Source organism: Balaenoptera borealis (assembly GCF_965194805.1).
Source record: "Balaenoptera borealis genome assembly, chromosome: 6".
Taxonomy (NCBI): domain Eukaryota; kingdom Metazoa; phylum Chordata; class Mammalia; order Artiodactyla; family Balaenopteridae; genus Balaenoptera; species Balaenoptera borealis.
The window spans coordinates 113,139,646-113,158,995 of record NC_138863.1 but is presented as its reverse complement, the minus strand read 5'-3'; the positions used below and the strand labels follow the sequence as shown (position 1 = coordinate 113,158,995).

Here is a 19,350-nt window from a genome sequence, read left to right as displayed (position 1 = left end):
CTTAGGGGTTAACATTACAAACTTCATGTTTAATTCTGTTAATCCTGCATGTTTATCCTGTGTACTGTTGTTGTTAAATATCTTACATCTACGTGTATTTTAAACCTCACTATACCCTACTATGATTTTTGCGTTAGACAGTCAATTGACAAAGAAATTAAGGGAAGGAAGAAACAATAGTCTTCCGTATTTACCCACATATTAACATTTCTGATGATTTTCATTCTTTTCTGTAGTTCCAAGTTTCCATCTGATGGCATTTCCCTTTCAGTGCAAATAACTACTTTTGTTTATTTCTTGCCATGCAGGTCTGCAAGTGGTGAATTTTCTCATTATTTGTCTTGAAATGGCTTTTTTGGGGACCAGCATTTTTCAAGGACAAAGATACAGCTATCTGGTAGAGAATGCTAGGTTGACAGTAGTTTTCTTTCAGCACTTTAAAAATACTATTTCCTTGTTTTTTAGCCTCCATCCTTTTCTGATGAGAAGTCAGGTGACATTTCTATCTTTGGGCTCTCTTATATAATGTGTCTCATTTTTCTCTGGCTGCTTTCAACATTTCCTCGTCATCTTTGGCTTTTAGCATTTTGATGATGGTAAATGTAATTGTCTTTGTATTTATCTTACTTGTAATTCATTGAGATATTGGACCTGAAGTTAATGTTTTTCACCAGACTTGGAAAGTGTTCAGCTATTATTTCTTCAAGTATTTTTTTCCCCATTTTTTCTCTTTTCTACCTCTAGGTATCCATTTATACAGAGTTTAGCCTACCTGAGGTTGTCTCACAGGTCACTGAGGCTCTGCTCTATTTTTCTCTCTAATCTTTCTTGTCTCTGTTTTTCAGATTGAATAATTTTATTTTTTCAAGTTCATTGATCCTTTCTTTTGCCAGCTTCAAACTGTCATTAATTCCATTTGTTGACTTTTCATTTTATTTCCAGAATTTCTACTTTTAAAAAAAGTGTCCATTTCTGTGTCTTCAGTCATATTTATAATAGCTACTTTAAATTCTTTGTCAATTCCAATGTTTCATCATCTTGGAATATGTTTTTGCTGACTGCTTTTCTTGACTCTGGTCCACATTTTCCTGTTTTTCCACATGTCTAGTAATTGTCTGTTATATATTGGGCATTATAATATGTTGTTGAGTGTATGTATTCCGTTATCATCCTCTGAAGAGTTGATCTTTTGTTCTCGCAAGCAGTTAATTTACTAACTTACCACCTTGAGCCTAAGAAGTCTTGATTTTGTGGTTTGTTGGGTGTGTCTGTTTCAGTTTTTGCCTTAGTCTTAGGAAGTCTTAAGTCCTGGTCCTGATGCAAGGCCTTTCTGTGATTTCGATGGAAAGCTTGAAATGTTGGCCAAACCCCTCTGATTGGTCAAGATTGAAACTCTCATTACCCCACAGTGAACAGCAGCTGAACCTCTGAACACCTTTAGAGCTTTCCTTGGAGTCTTCCCTACAAAGGCTTGGTTATGGAGTCATTCAAGGATTTTAAGGTAGTTTATATGCAGATTTGGGGGCTCCCCTTCTTTGGTTCCCTCTTTATGGGAGTACCCTACCTCAGTTTCTTGTCATCCTGATGGCCCAAATTTCATCCTAAGACTGTAGTCTTTTGCTTACCTTCTAGTGATCTCCCACCACCCAGAGAGTCCCCTCAAGGGCAAAGCCATTTAATGTGGGTCTTATTCATTGTAGTTTCTTTCTTTTAAAGTTCAAACTCCTTCTCATTTTGCCCCTTTTCCTTACTCTTCATTCTCTTATAAGTATCAATATCTGTGGGAAGATTATTCCAATATAAGCTTCTCTGCCATTGCCAATATATATCAATAATTTCTCAGCTTTGCTTTATAAAGAATTCCAAGTTAAATTGACCACACAGTTCTTACACAAGTAGTGCAGTTCAGGAGTCTGCCCTGGCCAACAAACAATCTGAGTTATTTCTTATCACTGCTCTGACTTTCTCCTGCCTTTTGGTATATATGCCGGCTCTCTCTTGCTTTCAACACAATAACCACCATTTCTAGGTTGGCAAGGAGAGTGTATTTTTAATGAGGGCTCTCCCTCTCCTGGACACCATGGCTAGAGAGTGAGTGGGTGAGTGCAATTTGCCCTGGATACTGGCACAGTGACATGGGTCTTCAGGTGAAGACCTCCAGGTGGTAATCCCACTGCCAGAGGACCAGTGCTATCGAAGAACTGACTCAAAAACCAACTTCCCATCTGAGAGCAGATTACTTCCTGAAACAGATTCCTAGGCAGTTGAAAACCTTTGTTTTTCATACTGGAAAGAACTTGTGTTCACATATTTACTAACATTTCCTATTGAATAGATGAATAGCATTCCAGGGTAAGACATACGTTTAAGTATATGCACATTACTCTCTCAACCTCACAAGCTAAGTATCATTGTACAAATTTACATGGTCTTAAGCAGACATGTTTCCTTTCCACAGGAAGAAGAACCTGCTAAGGGCTGAGAGAGATAAAAGGAATTAAGTTATAAGATAACCTGGTTTTTGAGAGACATCACTAGCCAAGGACGTATCTAGCAGGCGTAGCATGTATGCGTTACGCCAGTGGGCTTGCAGATTTCATGAAACTCTGGATAAATCAAATGGAACTAAAAATTAAGTAGCTCTCAGCCTTTCTTCAAACTTGTACCCAAGCGTTTGATGTACTTGGGGGTGTTCTCAATATTGTAGGCCTTAAGCTTCCTTTTTTGTTGTTGTGTTTTATTCTCGCTCTGCTTCTTTTTGTAGTACCAAAAACTTATTATCAGGGTGTCGTCTTAATTCTAAATTAACTTACAGTTTATTTTTCCATGCTAAAAAGGGAGGAGGGAGACTAACCAAGCAACCAAAACAAAATGAAAAACTCAGTTCACATGAGTGAGTGAAAACAAAAATTAATCTCAATCTCCCACTAGAAGAATAATCAAAGTACTTCCTCAGTGCCTGTAGACGTCTTGATGTCTAATCAGAATCCCTGTCCTTCACCAACAGCGACAAAAAAGTTTGTGACAGGTGATCAAAAAGGGGCATCATCCTCATGCCACAATGAAGACCTAGTGCGGCCAACATTAAATAAATAATGTATTTAAAATGTATGTATGTATGTTGTGGGGAATTCGCTGGCGGTCCAGTGATTAGGACTTGGCTTTTTCACTGCTGTGGCCCAGGTTCAGTCCCTGGTCAGGGAACTAAGATCCTAAAAGCCGTGCAGCCAAAAAAAAAAAAAAAAAATGCGGAGGACATTGTATGATGGGGAGAGAAAACACCTATTTCTGGCAGTTTGTACAATCAAAATAGCCTAGGGATATAGCCAGTCTCCTACAGTTACTAACTCTGCATTGCTTGCTTTTCTTCTTCAGTTTCAACAAAGAAATACAAACAGTTGTTCATAAACTGGGTATATATATTTCTTTTCCTTTTAATTAATTAATTAATTTTATTTATTTTTGGCTGCGTTAGGTCTTTGTTGCTGCGCGCGGGCTTTTCTCTAGTTGCAGCGAGCAAGGGCTACTCCTCGTTGCGGTGCGCGGGCTTCTCATTGCGGTGGCTTCTCTTGTTGTGGAGCACGGCTCTAGGCACTCGGGCTTCAATAGTTGTGGCTCGCGGGCTTAGTTGCTCCGTGGCTTGTGGGATCTTCCCGGACCAGGGCTCGAACCCGTGTCCTCTGCATTGGAGGTGGATTCTTAACCACTGCGTCACCAGGGAAGTCCCTCTTTCTTTTTCTTAACAAAATCCAAATCCCAAGCACTTTGACAGTTTGATAAGAATAGTCAGAAATGGGTGAGCTGTGCTTAACTCAACCACGTTTTAGAAGAAAAATTGAACCATTTGTTGTTGGAGGGGAGGAGGGAGACGTGTGTGCTCCAAGTTCCAGGGGAAGTGGCTGTTACAGTGTGATAGCTGCAGTAAACTGCGTGCGAAAAGAGGGAAGTTATGAAGGGCCCTCTCTTGTTTATTGGGAAAGGAGAACAGGTGTGAAAATCGCTTTAGGCTCCCAACTTGAGAATATGATGTTGTTTTGCAAGTATAATCTTGAATTTTTAATGTCTGCCATCTACTTCCCAGTATATTTTCTTAAATCTAAATTGACAGCTGAGGATGCATTAAAATCTGTCCATACTATATCTTATTTGTTTTATTTGAATGTCTGTATCAATTTTTATTTACTTTTTTATTGGCGTATAGTTGATTTATAACTATATATATTCTTCTTCAGATTCTCTTCCCTTATAGGTTATTAAAAAATATTGAGTAGAGTTCCCAGTGCTATACAGTAGTTCTTGTTGGTTATCTGTTTTTCATACAGTAGTGTGTATTATGTTAATCCCAAACTCCTAATTGTTCCCCCCCCTTCCCCTTTGGTAGCCATAAGTTTGTTTTCTATGTCTGTTTTGGAAATAAGTTCTTTTGTGTCTTTCTTTCTTTCTTTCTTTCTTTTTTTTTTTTTAGATTCTACATATAAGCGATATCATATGATATTTATCTGTCTCTGTCTGGCTTACTTCACTTAGTATGATAATCTCTAGGTTCGTCTTTGTTGCTGCAAATGGCATATATCTTATTTTTTTTAAATATTAAAAACTTTTTAAAACTTTTTTTCTGGAAATACGATACCATTATAACTTTTTATTTTGTTTTTGATGCATAAAACTAGCATTCTCCCAGTTTAGGGACTGTTATGTCCATTTATTATAACTGGATACATAACATAATAGCCACTTGGAATGTTTTATGTCCCTTACAATGTTACTTAAAATGCTGAAGAACATTTTGTTGTAGAAGAAATGATAACAGAAATTAAGTATGAACCTATATCAATAGAATAGGAATATAGCAGTAGAATATATATATATATATATATATATATCAATAGAATATATCAATAGAATATGGGAGAATATATCTCCCATACAGATGAATACATGTAGATTTATGCATGAAAAGAACTCTGATTCCCTAAATCATATTGCACACGCAGTTTTATCTTCCAACCCCAGAGCTATTACAATATACAGCAGATGCCTTTGTGCTATTCAGTTAAAAAGACTTGAACTTTTTTCCTTCCATAAATTCAAAGCATTTTAGTCACCGGCTGTATCTCACACCTTAGTCATTGGCTGTATCTCACACTCTGTCCAGTGCTGTGGCATAAAATGAATCAAAGATGGGTAACACACACACACAGATATACGGACAGTAGGACAAGTATGTTGAACAAATAGATGAATTGAGTGAATGAGAGCTAGTGTGTAATATTTCAGTGTGACATAGGCATCTCTCTTTCTTACAGCTTTATCTCCCTCAGCATTTCTTATTTGACTTTGAAGGCTGAGGGTGACACGAGGCAATAAATGAGTGCCAGGTGTGGTACCTGGCACAGAAAGGGTAATTCAGATGTTGGAAAGTTTTACTGACTCCATCTACTGCATGAAGAAACAGGCTCAGGAAGGTCCAGTAACCTGCCCACGTTGTCCCCTGGTAAGCAGCAGAGAGAGAATCCCAGTTGAGATCTCTTAGACACCCGTGCTCTTTCCAGCACATAATCTTTTTTTTTTTTGGGGATGGGAAGAAGTAAAAATATATTTACTTTCAGTTTACATGATCTTGTATATAAGAAATACACCCCCGACACACAATTAGAACTAATAAATGAATTCAGAAACATTTCAGGAAACATGATCAATGTAAAAAATCAGTTATATTTCTGTACACTAGTAATTAACAATCCAAAAATAAATTAATAACTTACCATAACATCAAAAAGAATAAAATACTTAGCAATAAATTTAAGCAAAGAAATCCAGCGCATAACGTGTACTCACCTTTTCTCCTGTTTCCACTGCTGGCGTGGAATGTGGTCAGGAACTCAGATACCAGGGCACGGACGGCTGCTTTCTCTTGGAGCATTTTACAGTGTCAGTTCCAGGAGCAGGTTGCTTCATAATGAGCAGGCAGGTAGCATGGTGGCCGAGGAGGGAAGATGGCATTTCATGAGAGGATTCATCTACTATTTGGAGCACGGACGGTTTTCCTTTGTTTTATTGAGATAGAATCAACATACAGTGCTATGTCCGTTTAAGGTGTACAGCATAATGGCTTGACTTACATATATTGTGAAATGATTGCCACAGTAAGTTTAGTTCACATCCATCCATCATCTCAAATAGATATAAAAAAAAAGGGCAGGGATGACGAAAATGGTTTTTTTCTTGTCGTGAGAGGTTTTAGGATCTCCCTTAGCAACTTTGAGATAAACCATACAGCAGTGTTAACTACAGTCAGAAGACAGATTTTTATAGTTTTACAACTTTAGAGGTTTATGCCGTGCCATTTTAGAAATACATTTGAAAATTTGAGAAGAATTTACCTATTACTTGCCAAGTAGGCATCAGTGAGAGCTTAATTAAATGTAAGTGGATGAAAAAGGGCATTAGAAGCTGCTGTAAATCAAAGAAGGGGTTAAGCATTCATAGTTATCTTTAGAGAACCCGTGTTGGAAACATAACGTGGGCTTCCTTACTGGTGAAAGCTTTCTGCTCCTTGACAATTTACAACTTTAGGTATAAACTCTATTCAACTGAAAAGACTTGATGCATCAGTATCTTTGGAAGTCCACAGGGTCAAATTTTCATCCTCATAATGTAGCTGTCGCTCTCCTTTTCCTTGGATTTCACGTTTTTTGTTTTTTGGGTTTTTTTTAAATTTTATTTATTTATTTATTTATGGCAGTGTTGGGTCTTCGTTTCTGTGCGAGGGCTTTCTCTAGTTGTGGCAAGCGGGGGCCACTCTTCATCGCGGTGCGCGGGCCTCTCACTATCGTGGCCTCTCTTGTTGCGGAGCACAGGCTCCAGACGCGCAGGCTCAGTAGTTGTGGCTCACGGGCTTAGTTGTTCCACGGCATGTGGGATCTTCCCAGACCAGGGCTCGAACCCGTGTGCCCTGCATTGGCAGGCGGATTCTCAACCACTGCGACACCAGGGAAGCCCGGATTTCACGTCTTTCAGCAGGTTGCTTCTCTCCTCAAAGACTCTGTTTCTTCCCCAGTGCCATAGCACCCAGCTCCCCGAGTGTATGCAGTGACCTTCGTATTCCCGCAGTGGGTAATGGTGTTCTCTGCCTGGAATTTGCAGTTCTCCAGGGTGCGGTGTCAGCTAACCTTTCCAAGCTGTTTCCTCCTGCCCTGCTCTGAGTCTGCTGCTTTAGCCACACTGATCCTCTCCCCTCTCCCCTCTCCCACACCCGCTCAGACATTGATGTTTGGTTGCTCTTACCCACTGGGGGTAGATTTCCTTTCTCAGTAGGACACTCGGGGTTAAAACATAGGATAAAAGATCTGTTTTCCATCTCTGGCCTCAAAAACGATTCTGTACCTACTATTAGCAATCATTACCCCCCTGTCAACCTCCCTTTCCCCTAGCCCGAAGCAGCCACTAACGTACTTTCTGTCTCTATGGATTTGCCTGTTCTGAACATTTCATATAATATATGGTCTTTTGTGACTGGCTCCTTTCACTTAGCTTAATTTCTTCAAGGTTTATCCATGTTGTGAGATGAATCAGTACTTCATTCCCAGTATGGCTGAATAATACCCCATTGTGTGGATGTACCACATTTTGTCTATCCATTCATCCACTGATGAACATTTGGATTGTTTCCAGTGTTCAACTTTTGGCTTTCATGAATAATGCTGCCATGAACTTTTGTGTGGGTCTAGGTTTTCATTTGTCTTGGGTGTCTACCTAGGAGTGGGATTGCTGGGTCAAAGGGTAACTCTATGTTTAACTTGTTAAGGAACTGCTAGACTGTTTTCCAAAATAGCTGCATTATTTTCTATTCCTACCAGCAGTGCTTGAGGGTTCTGATTTCTCTACATTCTTGCCAACACTTGTTATGACCTGAATTTTTGATTATAGCCATTTCAGTGGATGAAGTGATATCTCATGGTGGTTTTGATTTGCATTTCCCTGATTGCTAATGATGATGAACTTTTTTTTTTCATGTCAGTGTCAGGTGTTTAACCCCAGCTGTTTTCTGCCCACTACACATATGTGTTCCTAAGTGTGTGATGACCAACCTTTTCTGCCTGAATATTCTAAGGAATGTGACATGCTTGTATCAGTAGCAGTACCTGGGGGCCTATCAGAATGGACGGGGTGTGTGTGTGTGTGTGTGTGTGTGTGTGCGCGTGCATGTGTGCGCGCACGCTTCTGTATGTGTGTGTACACAACATTCTTACAGACCCTGCCCCTCCTACTGAGAATCCCTTTTAATTAGTTAATTTTATTTTATTTTACTGAAGTATATATAGTTGATTTACAATGTTGTGTTTCAGGTGTACAGCACAGTGATTCAGTTTTTGATATATGTATGTATATATATGTATATATATTCTTTTCCCTTATAGATTATTACAAAATATTGAGTATAGTTCCCTGTGCCATACAATAGTTCCTTATTGGTTATCTATTTTATGTATAGTAGTGTGTATATAGTAATCCCAATCTCCTAATTTATCCCTCCCCCGCTTTCCCCTTTGGTAACCGTAAGTTTGTTTTCTAAGTCTGTGAGTCTATTTCTGTTTTGTAAATAAATGCATTTGTATCCTTTTTTATTTAGATTCCATATATAAGCGATATCATATCAATATGATATTTATCTTGCTCTATCTGGCTTACTTCACTTAGTATGATAATTTCTAGGTCCATTCATGTTGGTGCAGATGGCATGATTTCATGCTTTTTTATGGCTGAGGAATAGTCCATTGTATATATGTACCACATCTTCTTTATCCATTCATCTGTCGATGGACATTTAGGTCGCTTCCATGTCTTGGCTGTTGTAAATAGTGCTGCAATGAACACTGGGGTGCATGTATCTTTTTGAATTAGAGTTTTATTTGGATAAAGGCCCAGGAGTGGGATTGTAGGACCATATGGTAGCTCTATTTTTAGTTTTCTGAGGAAACTCCATACTGTTCTCCATAGTGGCTGTATCAATTTACATTCCCACAGACAGTGCAGGAGGGTTCCTTCCTCTCCACACCCTCTCCAGAATTTATTCTTTGTAGACATTTTAATGATGGCCATTCTGACTGGAGTGAGGTGATACCACATTGTACTGAGAATCTTAATCCTAGATCTTCTTTTTAGTTCTGTTTTACCTATGAAAGGTAAAACGGTATTAATGTTAGCTTCAAAGCTTAATTAGGTGGAAATTCTGCAAAAATAAATAAATAAACAAATGACCCAGGGTATAACAGAAGAAAGCATAAATAATCTAGGATTATTTGGCTGTTACTGTGGTTTGAAATTTTTGACATTGATTATACTTGGCAATGTGTTTTCTTAGTCCTCACAACTTCATTTTTTTTACACATTAATGCCATCCTTGAAAAGCTGTGCATGATTGAACAACTGTTCATTGAATATGATTTTCCTGTTGACTTCCATTATGCCTATAGCTCATAGGCTCATGGGCAATACTGTAGCTCCAGGTTTTTAGCAAGTCCCTGAGGCCCTTGGAGTGCTTATTCAGAGACAAGTAAAAACTGATCATTTTATTCTTCAGGGTTGACTCTTCGGATTTCTGGTGTAGAATGTGAATATGGTGATGATGGTGGTCGTGTGCCTTTTAATACCTAGAGCCAGAGTAGTGAAAACGGTCTTGACCCAGAAGACAGAAGCCTGGGTTGAACGTGCAGAATGTGTTGTGCATGAGAGGTAACTAGTGAATTTTATTAAACCACTGAATGCAGAAGGCAGTTCATCTCTCTAGGCCTTATTATGAATCAGGAAAAGTCAACAGCTTACTAATACGGCTTCAGAAGTCCTCTGCAGTTCTGAAATTCTTCGGTACGGTGATTGCATTTCTAGCTTCTTACGTTGAAAAACAAAACAAAACCAACAAAATGCAAACAACTCTTTTCAAGGTGCCCGGTGTCCATCCCTGGGAGTCTGTGTGTCGTGCCCATTACCCATCATGACTCCCCAGCTCCTTCAGTGGGCAGAGAGCTTCCTGTTCCTGTGGGCCCTGGGTCTGGAATATGTGTACATGATTCAGTTATGGAAATTAAATCACTTTTTCATAATGCAAATGTAAAGTGGCCCTAAATGAATATTTGCCAAGCTGAGAATGACTGGTGAGGTCATTTGTAATGGGAGATTGTATTTCACCATGGCTGATTTCTGGCCGATTTATTGCTGGTAACTCCTGACGCGAGGCCGGCTGACGGAGGCGCTGGCAAGAGCATGGTCTCCAGGCTGAGCACAGAGATGAAGTCAGCTCCCGGCTGGTGCAGTGCTCACGTGGGCACCCTGCAGGGGCCATCTGATAACTGGGGCCGCATGTTCCTATCGGGTGTTCGGAGAGAAACACTACTTTGTCCTACACACAAAACAGAATTGCTGGACACCCTTTATCTTTTGAGAGGAAATATGCTTGGGGTACCTTTGGGCCAAATCGAGCCCTCACTCATGAAGATGGTTATCTTAGCTGCTGGCAAAGGAACTGGACTAGGAGATTGAACTCGGTTTCCTAAAACTTCCGGGGGTAGACAGATGGTCACGTTTTTTGAGATACCTGAGAGATTTTTAAACTTCCTTTTTCATCTTCCGTTAAAATAGCAATGGTGAAGAAATCGGACACCCTTAACCTATCTGATGCCTGTTCAGTTCTAGATAAAAAATTAATGGCACTGTGTTTTACAAGTTCTTAAAAAGAAGTGCCATTTCAAACACGTCGTCTTTGCGATAATTAATATTCAGACACGTCGTTTTTGCTGTAATTAATATTCAGACACGTCATCTTTGCTATGATTAATATTCAGACACGTCGTCTTTGCTGTAATTAATATTCAGAAAAGTGAGCCTTGCCAAAGGAGGCTGTCTTGGGAGGGTCAACTTTCATTCTAAAATAACTATCTTCTGTGTAGGGTTCAACAAAACACCTCTCCCCCTCTCTACCACCTCCCCCTTGGCTCCCACTACCCCCCCCCCCCACACACACACACACATCCCCTCCCCTCCATGTCCTCACTTTATCATCACCACCCGGGAGCATGTAGCCGAGTTTCTTACAGGTGGTGCCACCCACGAGTATTTATAGAATCGGATTAAGGGTGACACCTGGCTGCCAGCCTTGTTTGTTGTGAGCCTCTTTTTATAACCATATTTCTGGAGCTCATTTGTTCAGCAAAGTCGGGAAAGGTTATCATTAACTTGAAATAAGTTTGTAGTAGGTGAGTGTTTTATGATGGTGCATAGTTGATAGTTGATGACTTTAAAAACACGACAGCATCTCCATGTATGTGTATTGAACTTGGCAGCTAAAACTAAAGGTATCCTTGTACGGTACCCAGTGGATCTTGTGTTTGACTTGTAAACGCATCAGGACAGTTAACATATGACTCATTAAGATCATATCTCACAAAACTGCAAGCCTCTCTTCTTAAATACTAATAAGGTATGAATATCAGTCATTCACATGGGGGAGAGGCCACTTCCTCCCTCCCTGCATTGGCAATGAGTCTTCTTTCACTGCTCCTCCTTCTGACATTTTTCCTTGTGTGGAACCCAGATTCCTTTGGCTTGTTTAGTGTGTGGTCCGGAACTCTTGAGTTTCTGGTTCAGAGATTCCCAGTGAGGACCGCCCACCCCCTTTCTTCCGTGGCTCTTTCTTCCTGCGCTTCTCTGGAACTGGGGCTCTTCATCCCTTTGTTACATTTGTTCATTTGTCTAAAAAAATACAATGGAGTTGCCAGGGTGCCAGGCAGTAGGTTGGGTGCTGGGCCACAGCCCCGAGGGTGGGTGTCCCACCTTCCAGGAGGCTATACACCCGAGGAGGGGGCTCCGCTGACATGTGCCTTGCTTTGCTGTAGGTGGTCCCTCCCCCTAGCCCTGGGGAGCTCCTCCAGGGTATGGACCATGTCTTTCAAGGGTGCAGCTGTGACATCGCAGCACATGGCAAGCAGCAGGTTTTGACAGATGTTCCAAGCGGCTGTGGGCTGAGTTTGGAGGTAGCCGCTGAGCATTTTGAAGCGTCTCCTTTCCAAACTATAAAATGAGGTAATTGTCTTCCCTGCTCAGGAGGATGTGGTGAGTATGAAATGTGGTAATGTGTGTGCCAGCACTTTAGAAAGGCTGGTACTGTATCAAGGGAGGCCATGATTGTCCACCTCTGTTTCCTCTGTCACCCTTTTCAATTCTCACAGGCCCTTTGAGACTGTCTTTACCATTTACTTCTGCCCTGTTCTCTCCCACTTTCCTTCCTTCCTTGGGCAGAGGAAACCATGAGTTAAAAACATCTGTGTGCCTGGTTCCATATCTCTTTGTCTCTGTCACTTCCAGATATGTATTTGAAATGCCGTTGTGTCTCTCTCAATCTGTGTATGCACGTTAGGACCGTCGGTGAGAATGTGGCTCTCCGCTTGATGGGAACACGCTGCTCTGGGTGTGTTTATGGCATCTTTCATCACTTCTCCTGCTGTACATGTGCTCTTCCTGAGTTGTAAGCATTTTTGATAATAAGAAAAATGTTCTCTTAGATTAAACCTAATATTTGACCTCCTACTACCCTGATAAAACAACGGAAGTTTTTGCACCTAGGGTACCCTGCCTTTTTTTTCTAATACCTGGTTGACGGTACCATAGAATCAGTTCAGAGGTGAAGTTTTCAGTGCAAGATGCTACTTGGGCTGGTGTATGAGGGTAAGAGATGAAACTGAATCCTAAACAGTAGTAAGAGCTGAACTTCTTTGCTTACATTAACATCTTTTTTTTCCTTTGCCCTTTCACCGTTAATTAAAAAAGATGACCTGTGTGAGAGGGTGGGGTGAACAGCAGGGAGAGCCTTCTAGGAATGTATCTTGGCAGAATCCTGACACCTTTTGTGCGGAGGGGCCTCATTAAGCTAAGTGTCCCCTGAAAAGCAGTCATGTTAACCTCTTTTGGTCTGAATTTTTGTGGTTTTTTTAACCAACCTTAGGTTGGAGGCTCTTGCAAAGGTAGAAATGTCTTCTGTGGACACAAAGGAATGAAAACATGATTCATTGAGTTTTTGTCATTGTGATGGAAACAAGACAGAGAGCTGTCCTGTGGGGTGTGCTGAAACTCCTCAGGGCCTGGGAGGTAATGGAGGGTCTTGCTCAGGTTACTTACTGGGGGTTGGATTCTGTGAGCAGCTCAGCCCCATGGCACTTCCTGTGTCTCCCTTTCGCAGATCCCTTCCACCCCAGAGCCTCAAGTCATCGAACTACACTTTTGGAAGACGCTGTCTATTCACACCCATCACTGTGTAACAAAATAATGAGAAAATTCCTCATAAGATCATGGAAATGCAGAGGAGCCCCTGTTGGATTAGCTGACACACTGCCGCTTGGAAGAGGAGTAAAATAAGCTGGTCTAGCAGGGGTCTCAGCTCAGTCTCATTCTCCCTGAGCCCAAGGGTCAGTCCGGGGATGGTGGGGAGGCAGGCAGAGCATGCGTATGTTTATTCAGCCCAGCAGCACTCACTGAGTGTCTGGTGATGGAGCAGAAAGACATAACCTTCCCACCTCCTAGGAGGGGAGGTGAACAAGAGAACAGGATTGCTCGCTGTGGTGGGAGGGCCAGGAGCCGGAGGGCAGCTCTCAGCCCTGACTCAGTCCTGACTCAGCATGGGGATGGAGAAGGATCAGGGCTGTCTTCAGGTGGGGATGCTCGAGCTAGGTCTTAAAGGAGGAGGGACTTTAAATGGGTGGAGGGAACCAGGATGGGTGACAGCAGGAAGGGCACTCCGGACAGGGGAGTGCCTGCAGATGTCCTTTAAAAAGTCAGTTCGGCGGGTCTTTGCAGAAGCGAGGATCCTCATTTGGGGAGTCTCTTAGCATGGCCAACACCGGGGTCTGTGCCTGTTTTTGTAAATAAAGTTTTATTGGAACACAGCCACACCCATCCTCCCCCTGTTGTCTCTGGCTGCTTTCCTGCTACATCCCAGACAGAGACCATGTGGCCTGCCCAGCCTAAAATATTTATTGTCCAGCCCTTTACGGAAAAAAGTTTGCTGACTCTTAGCATAACATTTTTTTATTTCTTGAAACTCTTAAATGAAGAGGACCCACACTGCCAGCCACTAGGGTTTGCCTGCAGCCTTCACGGACCTGCTGCTTTATTTTAACACTCGGCGATTTCTCTTCGTCCCGCACTGCCATACCTCCAGCTCACCTTATTTCAATAACTTCTGGCTCTGAACATCTGGAACTAGAATAATACCTCGTGTGTGTAAAGAAAGGGGGGTAATTTACCCCTGAGTATCTCAGATGTCTGATTGATTATCCCAACCCTCGGCTGTTTTCGACTCTGCTTAATTTCTCAGAACCTCTGCTGCGTCTTACTTGCTTAAGTAGTAAACAAAATTGGAATTTAAAATAGTGATAGGAGCAGTAGTCATTGGAAAGCATTTCTCTTCTTTGGTGAGGGACCACGTCTGTCAGTGGATTCTGGAGCTGGCTGTCCCCGTACACATGAGAGAGAAGGGGAGCTTTAGGGAGAGCCACCATTCAAGCCTGCATTTTTTTTAAAAACAAAGAGAATGCATTTCCAGAAGCACATGCGTTTGAAATATTGCTTTCCTGGGTATAGTGAGTGAAAGTTGTGTGGAATTATACAGCAAATGCCAACTTTTAAGCACCCGCCATGGTCTGTGGTATCATATGATGGGAGTGCCAGACCAGGCTTTTTACAAACGTTAACTTATTTAATAAGACCTGGATGAAATAGAGATGCAGTTATTCCGATTTTACAGATGGGGAAACAAAGCCTCCAACAAACTAAGTGTCTTCCATGTTAACAACTAACTGACACTGCCTCCGACCTATGATAAGGAGGATATTGATTTTACACTCTAGTTATCCTTAGGTTGATATTGTAGTTTGGGATCTAATTTCCGATCAGTACTTCGTATAGGAAACTGTCAGCAGTGAGTAATTGGGACATTTTCCAAGCATGTCCAGAAAATATAGTTGGTCCAAAAACAGAAGCGTGTAGGTTTAGGGTTGTCTGCCTTTCCAGCTGAAATGATCGTTCCTAAACAGAAAACGGATCGTAACTATCTTCTCCTTAAAACTTTTCAGTGCTCCGCCAACCAGGCCCTTAGTACAAAGACCAGAGTCTTTATTTTGGTGCTTGAGGCCCTTCTGGTTGGGCCCTGCCTCTCACTACCTCATACTAATTCACTCCAGTCAGACCAGGTCCTGCATTTGGATGTTTCCCTGAACACCATCTCTACCTTGTCCGTCTACCTGGCTCACTCCTTCCTGTTCACATCTCAGCTGAGATGTCACTGGATCCAGGCAAGCCGGGTGTCCTTCCCTTGCCCCGCCCTAACATAAGGCCTTTTACACTGCTGTTCAGTTGTTTACTGGTTTGTCTGTTGTCCATCACTAAAGCTTCTGGGAGGCATTCTTTTTAGTTTAGACTCTGTAGTCACAAGGAATAGGAATCTACTCAAGCTTGCTAATACAAAGGGAGTTTGTTGGGAGGAAATATTGGAAGAATAAGGAGATCTTGGTGGAAATTTAAGAACTGGCTCTGTAAGAAGCTGCACCTTGCAGATGCATCTTGTGGCTTTCTGCTCCTCTGTACGTGGTTCTCTTCGCCTTTCTCTCTCCTGTGGGCTGCCTCAGCTCAAGCGCATGTCTGTTTTGTTTTATTGAAGTATAGTTGATTTACAGTGTTGTGTTAGTTTCAGGTGTACAGCGAAGTAGTTTCGGTTATTTACACACACACACACACACACACACACACACACACACACACACACATATCTATTTTCTTCAGATTCTTTTCCCTTATAGGTTATTACAAAATATTGAGTATAGTTCCCAGTGCTATATAGCAGGTCCTTATCGTTTATCTCTTTTATATATAGTAGTGTGTATCTGTTAATCCCAGACTCCTAATTGATCCCCCCCCTTCCCCTTTGGTAGCCATAGGTTTGTTTTCTATGTCTGTGAGTCTGTTTCTGTTTTGGAAATAAGTTCATTTGTACCACTTTTTTAGATTCCATAAGAGATAAGCACACGTGTTCATGAAGCTGCTCATGGCCTCAGTGTGTCCTCATGGCCTAGCCTGGCCTCGCCGGCCCGGTGACCCTCCTAATCTCATGGCTTCATTTCCTGCCCCCCACTCGTATGGTTTCTCAGTTTCCCAGTTGCAGATTTTCCGGCAAGCACTCTGGTTGGCCCGGCTCACCCTTTGCGGCTGGGCCATGCATGTCACAGGTCTCTGGCCGTCCTGGAGGTGGGCTGTGGTTGGGTCAGGTCCTCCCTGCAGAGCAGTCAGAACTGTCGTCCACTGGAGGGGCTCCCAGGATGGACTTCTCTTTTCCTTTTCTCTCTCTGACCCTCCCTTGCCATAAACTTGATAGTATCCTTTGTTCTTTTTCCTCCTTTTCAGATATCATTAATGGAGCTCAAGAAAAATGCGTATTGCCTCCTATGGATGGCTACCCCCACTGCGAGGGGAAAATCAAGGTAAGGCGGGAGGGATGTCCGTTCTTCCCCATCCTCCTCAATCTGCACCAACAGCCCCTTGCTTCCCCTCCCCTCCCTTCTTCTCCCCAGCGATACAGATGGGCAAGCGAGCCCTTTAAGGGAGTCATTTAAGGGGCGCCTCAGTCCTGCCAGTTAGGGGCTGTGGCCATGACAACCCTTCCCTGCTTATGCCAGCTCTGTGGGGTTAGTCAACAGCGACTAAGTGGTCAGACTGAAAGGGCTGGGCCATTGTAGGCACCTGCGGTGGCTTTGAAGCTGTCACTACCACCCCCTTCCCATCCTCCGGCAGGTGATCCTTCAAGGGCCCAAGACAAGGGGCTGCCATTATTGAGTACCCACCTTCCCTCTCCCCCAGCCCTCTGCTGTGAGGTCTCCAGACTGAGATTCAAATGTCACATTTGCACGTGCAGTCCAGTACCCAGACACTCTTGGCCACTCTTTGTCTCTTAACATTTTTTTTTTTTCATCCCATTTATACGGCCAGCCCTTGGGGAGACCACTCCCCTTCTCAGTAGTTTGCAGAGAAAAGTTACTGTTCAAGTGTCACGCCGGATGGGGAGACCAAACCACAGAGCACTTACCTGGCCTCCATTTGGGACCCACCACACGCCCAGCTCCTGCCCCCGTCCGTGCGCTCTCTTCCGGGCACCGTGCTGAGGCTTGTGAAACTGGTTCTCCGGGCAGGGGACCCTGATGCCGGGGTTCATTAGGCACTCGCTCTTGATAAAACGCCCCTTTTGCCGTTGCTTCTCCCGGGCTGCACCGCAGGGTGTGTCTCGTGGCCTCTGTCCCCTCCAAAGGCCTCTGCTAAGGCCCAGCTCGAGCCACGATCGTCCAAGAGCTGAGCGTCTGTGTCCTGACCTCAGCTCAGGGACCCTGAGCCTCAGGCTTGAGCCACGCCCCTCCCGCTCGGTGCCCTGGGCTTCTCTGGGGGCAGGTGTGCCCGGCCGCAGAGATCAGGTGTTCATCAGTGCTCTCCCCTTCTCTGGTTGTTGCAGTGGATGAGAGACATGTGGCGCTCGGACCCCTGCTACGCAGAATACGGAGTGGATGGGTCCGCCTGCTCTTTTTTTATTTACCTCAGTGAGGTGAGGAGCTTCTCGTGGCTTTGCGGGGTGGGGGTGGGTGGTCTGGCCTGTAGCTGAGCCTGGAATTTGAAAGGCTGAAAAACGTGTATCGTTTTCACGCGAAGGGCCTATGATTTCCTTCTGCATTACTCTCCTCTGTCCCCAAGTAACGTGACTTTTTTTTTTTTTCCCCCTTGAGGGAAAAATAGTCTGAGTTCACTATTTAATTTTTTTCCCAATTAAAAAAAAAAACGGTAGTAAAATACACCTAACAAAAAAACGTAGTAAAACTTCTTAACCATAAAAGTGTAAAGTTCAGTGGCATTAAAGTCCATTCACACTGCGACCATCACCACCATCCATCCATCCATCTCCAGAATGCTTCATCTTGCCAACCTGAGACTCTGTTCCCGTTAAACAGTAACTCCACGTTCCCTACCTTCTCCTGGCCCCAGCAAACACCCTTCTGCTTTCTGCCTCTGCCTCTGACTACTCCAAGCACTCCTTTAAGTGAAATGTACAGTATTTGTCTTTTTGTGATGGACTGATTTCATTTTGCATAGTGTACTCAAGGTTCATCCATGTTGTACGTGTGTCAGTAGGTCCTTCCTTTGTAAGGCTTAATAATATGTTCTGTTGTGTGTATAGACCACATTTTGTTACCCATTCATCTGTCAAATGGACCCTTGGATTGCTTCCACCTTTCAGCTATTGTGAATAATGCTGTTATGAACGTAGGTGTACACATAACTCTTTGAGACTCTGCTTTCAATTCTTTTGGATATAGATCCAGAAGCAGAGTTGCTGGATTATATGGTAATTATATTTTTAATTTTTTGAGGAACCACCAAACAGTTTTCCACAGCGGCTGCACCATTTTACATTCCCACCAACAGTGCACAAGCGTTCTAACCTCTCCACATCCTCGCCAGCACTTGTTATTTTCTGGGGTTTAAAAATTTTTTTTTTTAGTGGCCATCTGAATGGGTTTGAGGGGGTATCTCACTCCGGTTGTGGTTTGCATTTCCTTAATGATTAGTGATGTTGAGCATATCTTCATATGCTTATTGGCTGAGTTACCTATTTACTTACAGGCTGAATTATTTACTTTTACTTTTTTTCCCCTTTTTATCTGAACTTCATTTTCGTTTGTACCCTTGAATTTAAATAGCAGCTTTTTTTTCTTTTTTTTTTTTTAAGGGCTACAGGGCATTTTACAGACCACATGGAATTTATTACATGCTTTAGCGATCTCCATTTCACCTTTAGAAAGGTTGAGGGGATAGGGTGGGGTTAAGACTTTATCCAGCACCAATTACTGGGAGAGAACTGAGTAGGGAAATGAAAACTCACTGGCTCCTCACCTCCCCAGCCCCCTTATGGGCAGGGGCAGCAGGCCTAGGGGCTTGTGAAACGGACGCTGGCTAATTTCTGAGAATGTGCACTTGGCAGGCTCTTGACTGCCTTTTTTTTTTTTTTTTAATTCGCGCCCCCTGGTTTGGGTACTCTTGCTGTTTAACCAGTAGTTGAATAACAGCTCCCTGGTGATGCCATGCAGAAAGGAGAATTCCTCCATTTTGAAGCTAAATGAAATGTTTTTGCCGTAGTTTCCCTTGTGGGATTCAGGTACCTCTTCTCTCTGGTATAAGGTGACAGGGACAGTTTTGGGGATGGAGGCCAAGCCAGTATTGCTATAGGGCATGTGGCCCTGGAATCTGCGGGGTTTGTCCCTCTTCTGC

At 42.8% G+C, this 19,350-nt stretch overlaps 1 protein-coding gene across 9 annotated transcripts in view; it reads left to right on the top strand.

Moving 5' to 3' along the window:
- MGAT5 (alpha-1,6-mannosylglycoprotein 6-beta-N-acetylglucosaminyltransferase) overlaps nt 1-19,350 on the top strand; it is a 368,150-nt gene that overhangs the window by 193,234 nt on the left and 155,566 nt on the right. For all 9 annotated transcript variants that reach the window (XM_082397885.1, XM_082397881.1, XM_082397884.1 and 6 more), the window contains 2 exons: nt 16,447-16,523; nt 17,543-17,632. In XM_082397885.1, coding sequence (XP_082254011.1) covers nt 16,447-16,523; nt 17,543-17,632 — 167 coding nt within the window. The remainder of the gene's footprint in view (nt 1-16,446; nt 16,524-17,542; nt 17,633-19,350) is intronic.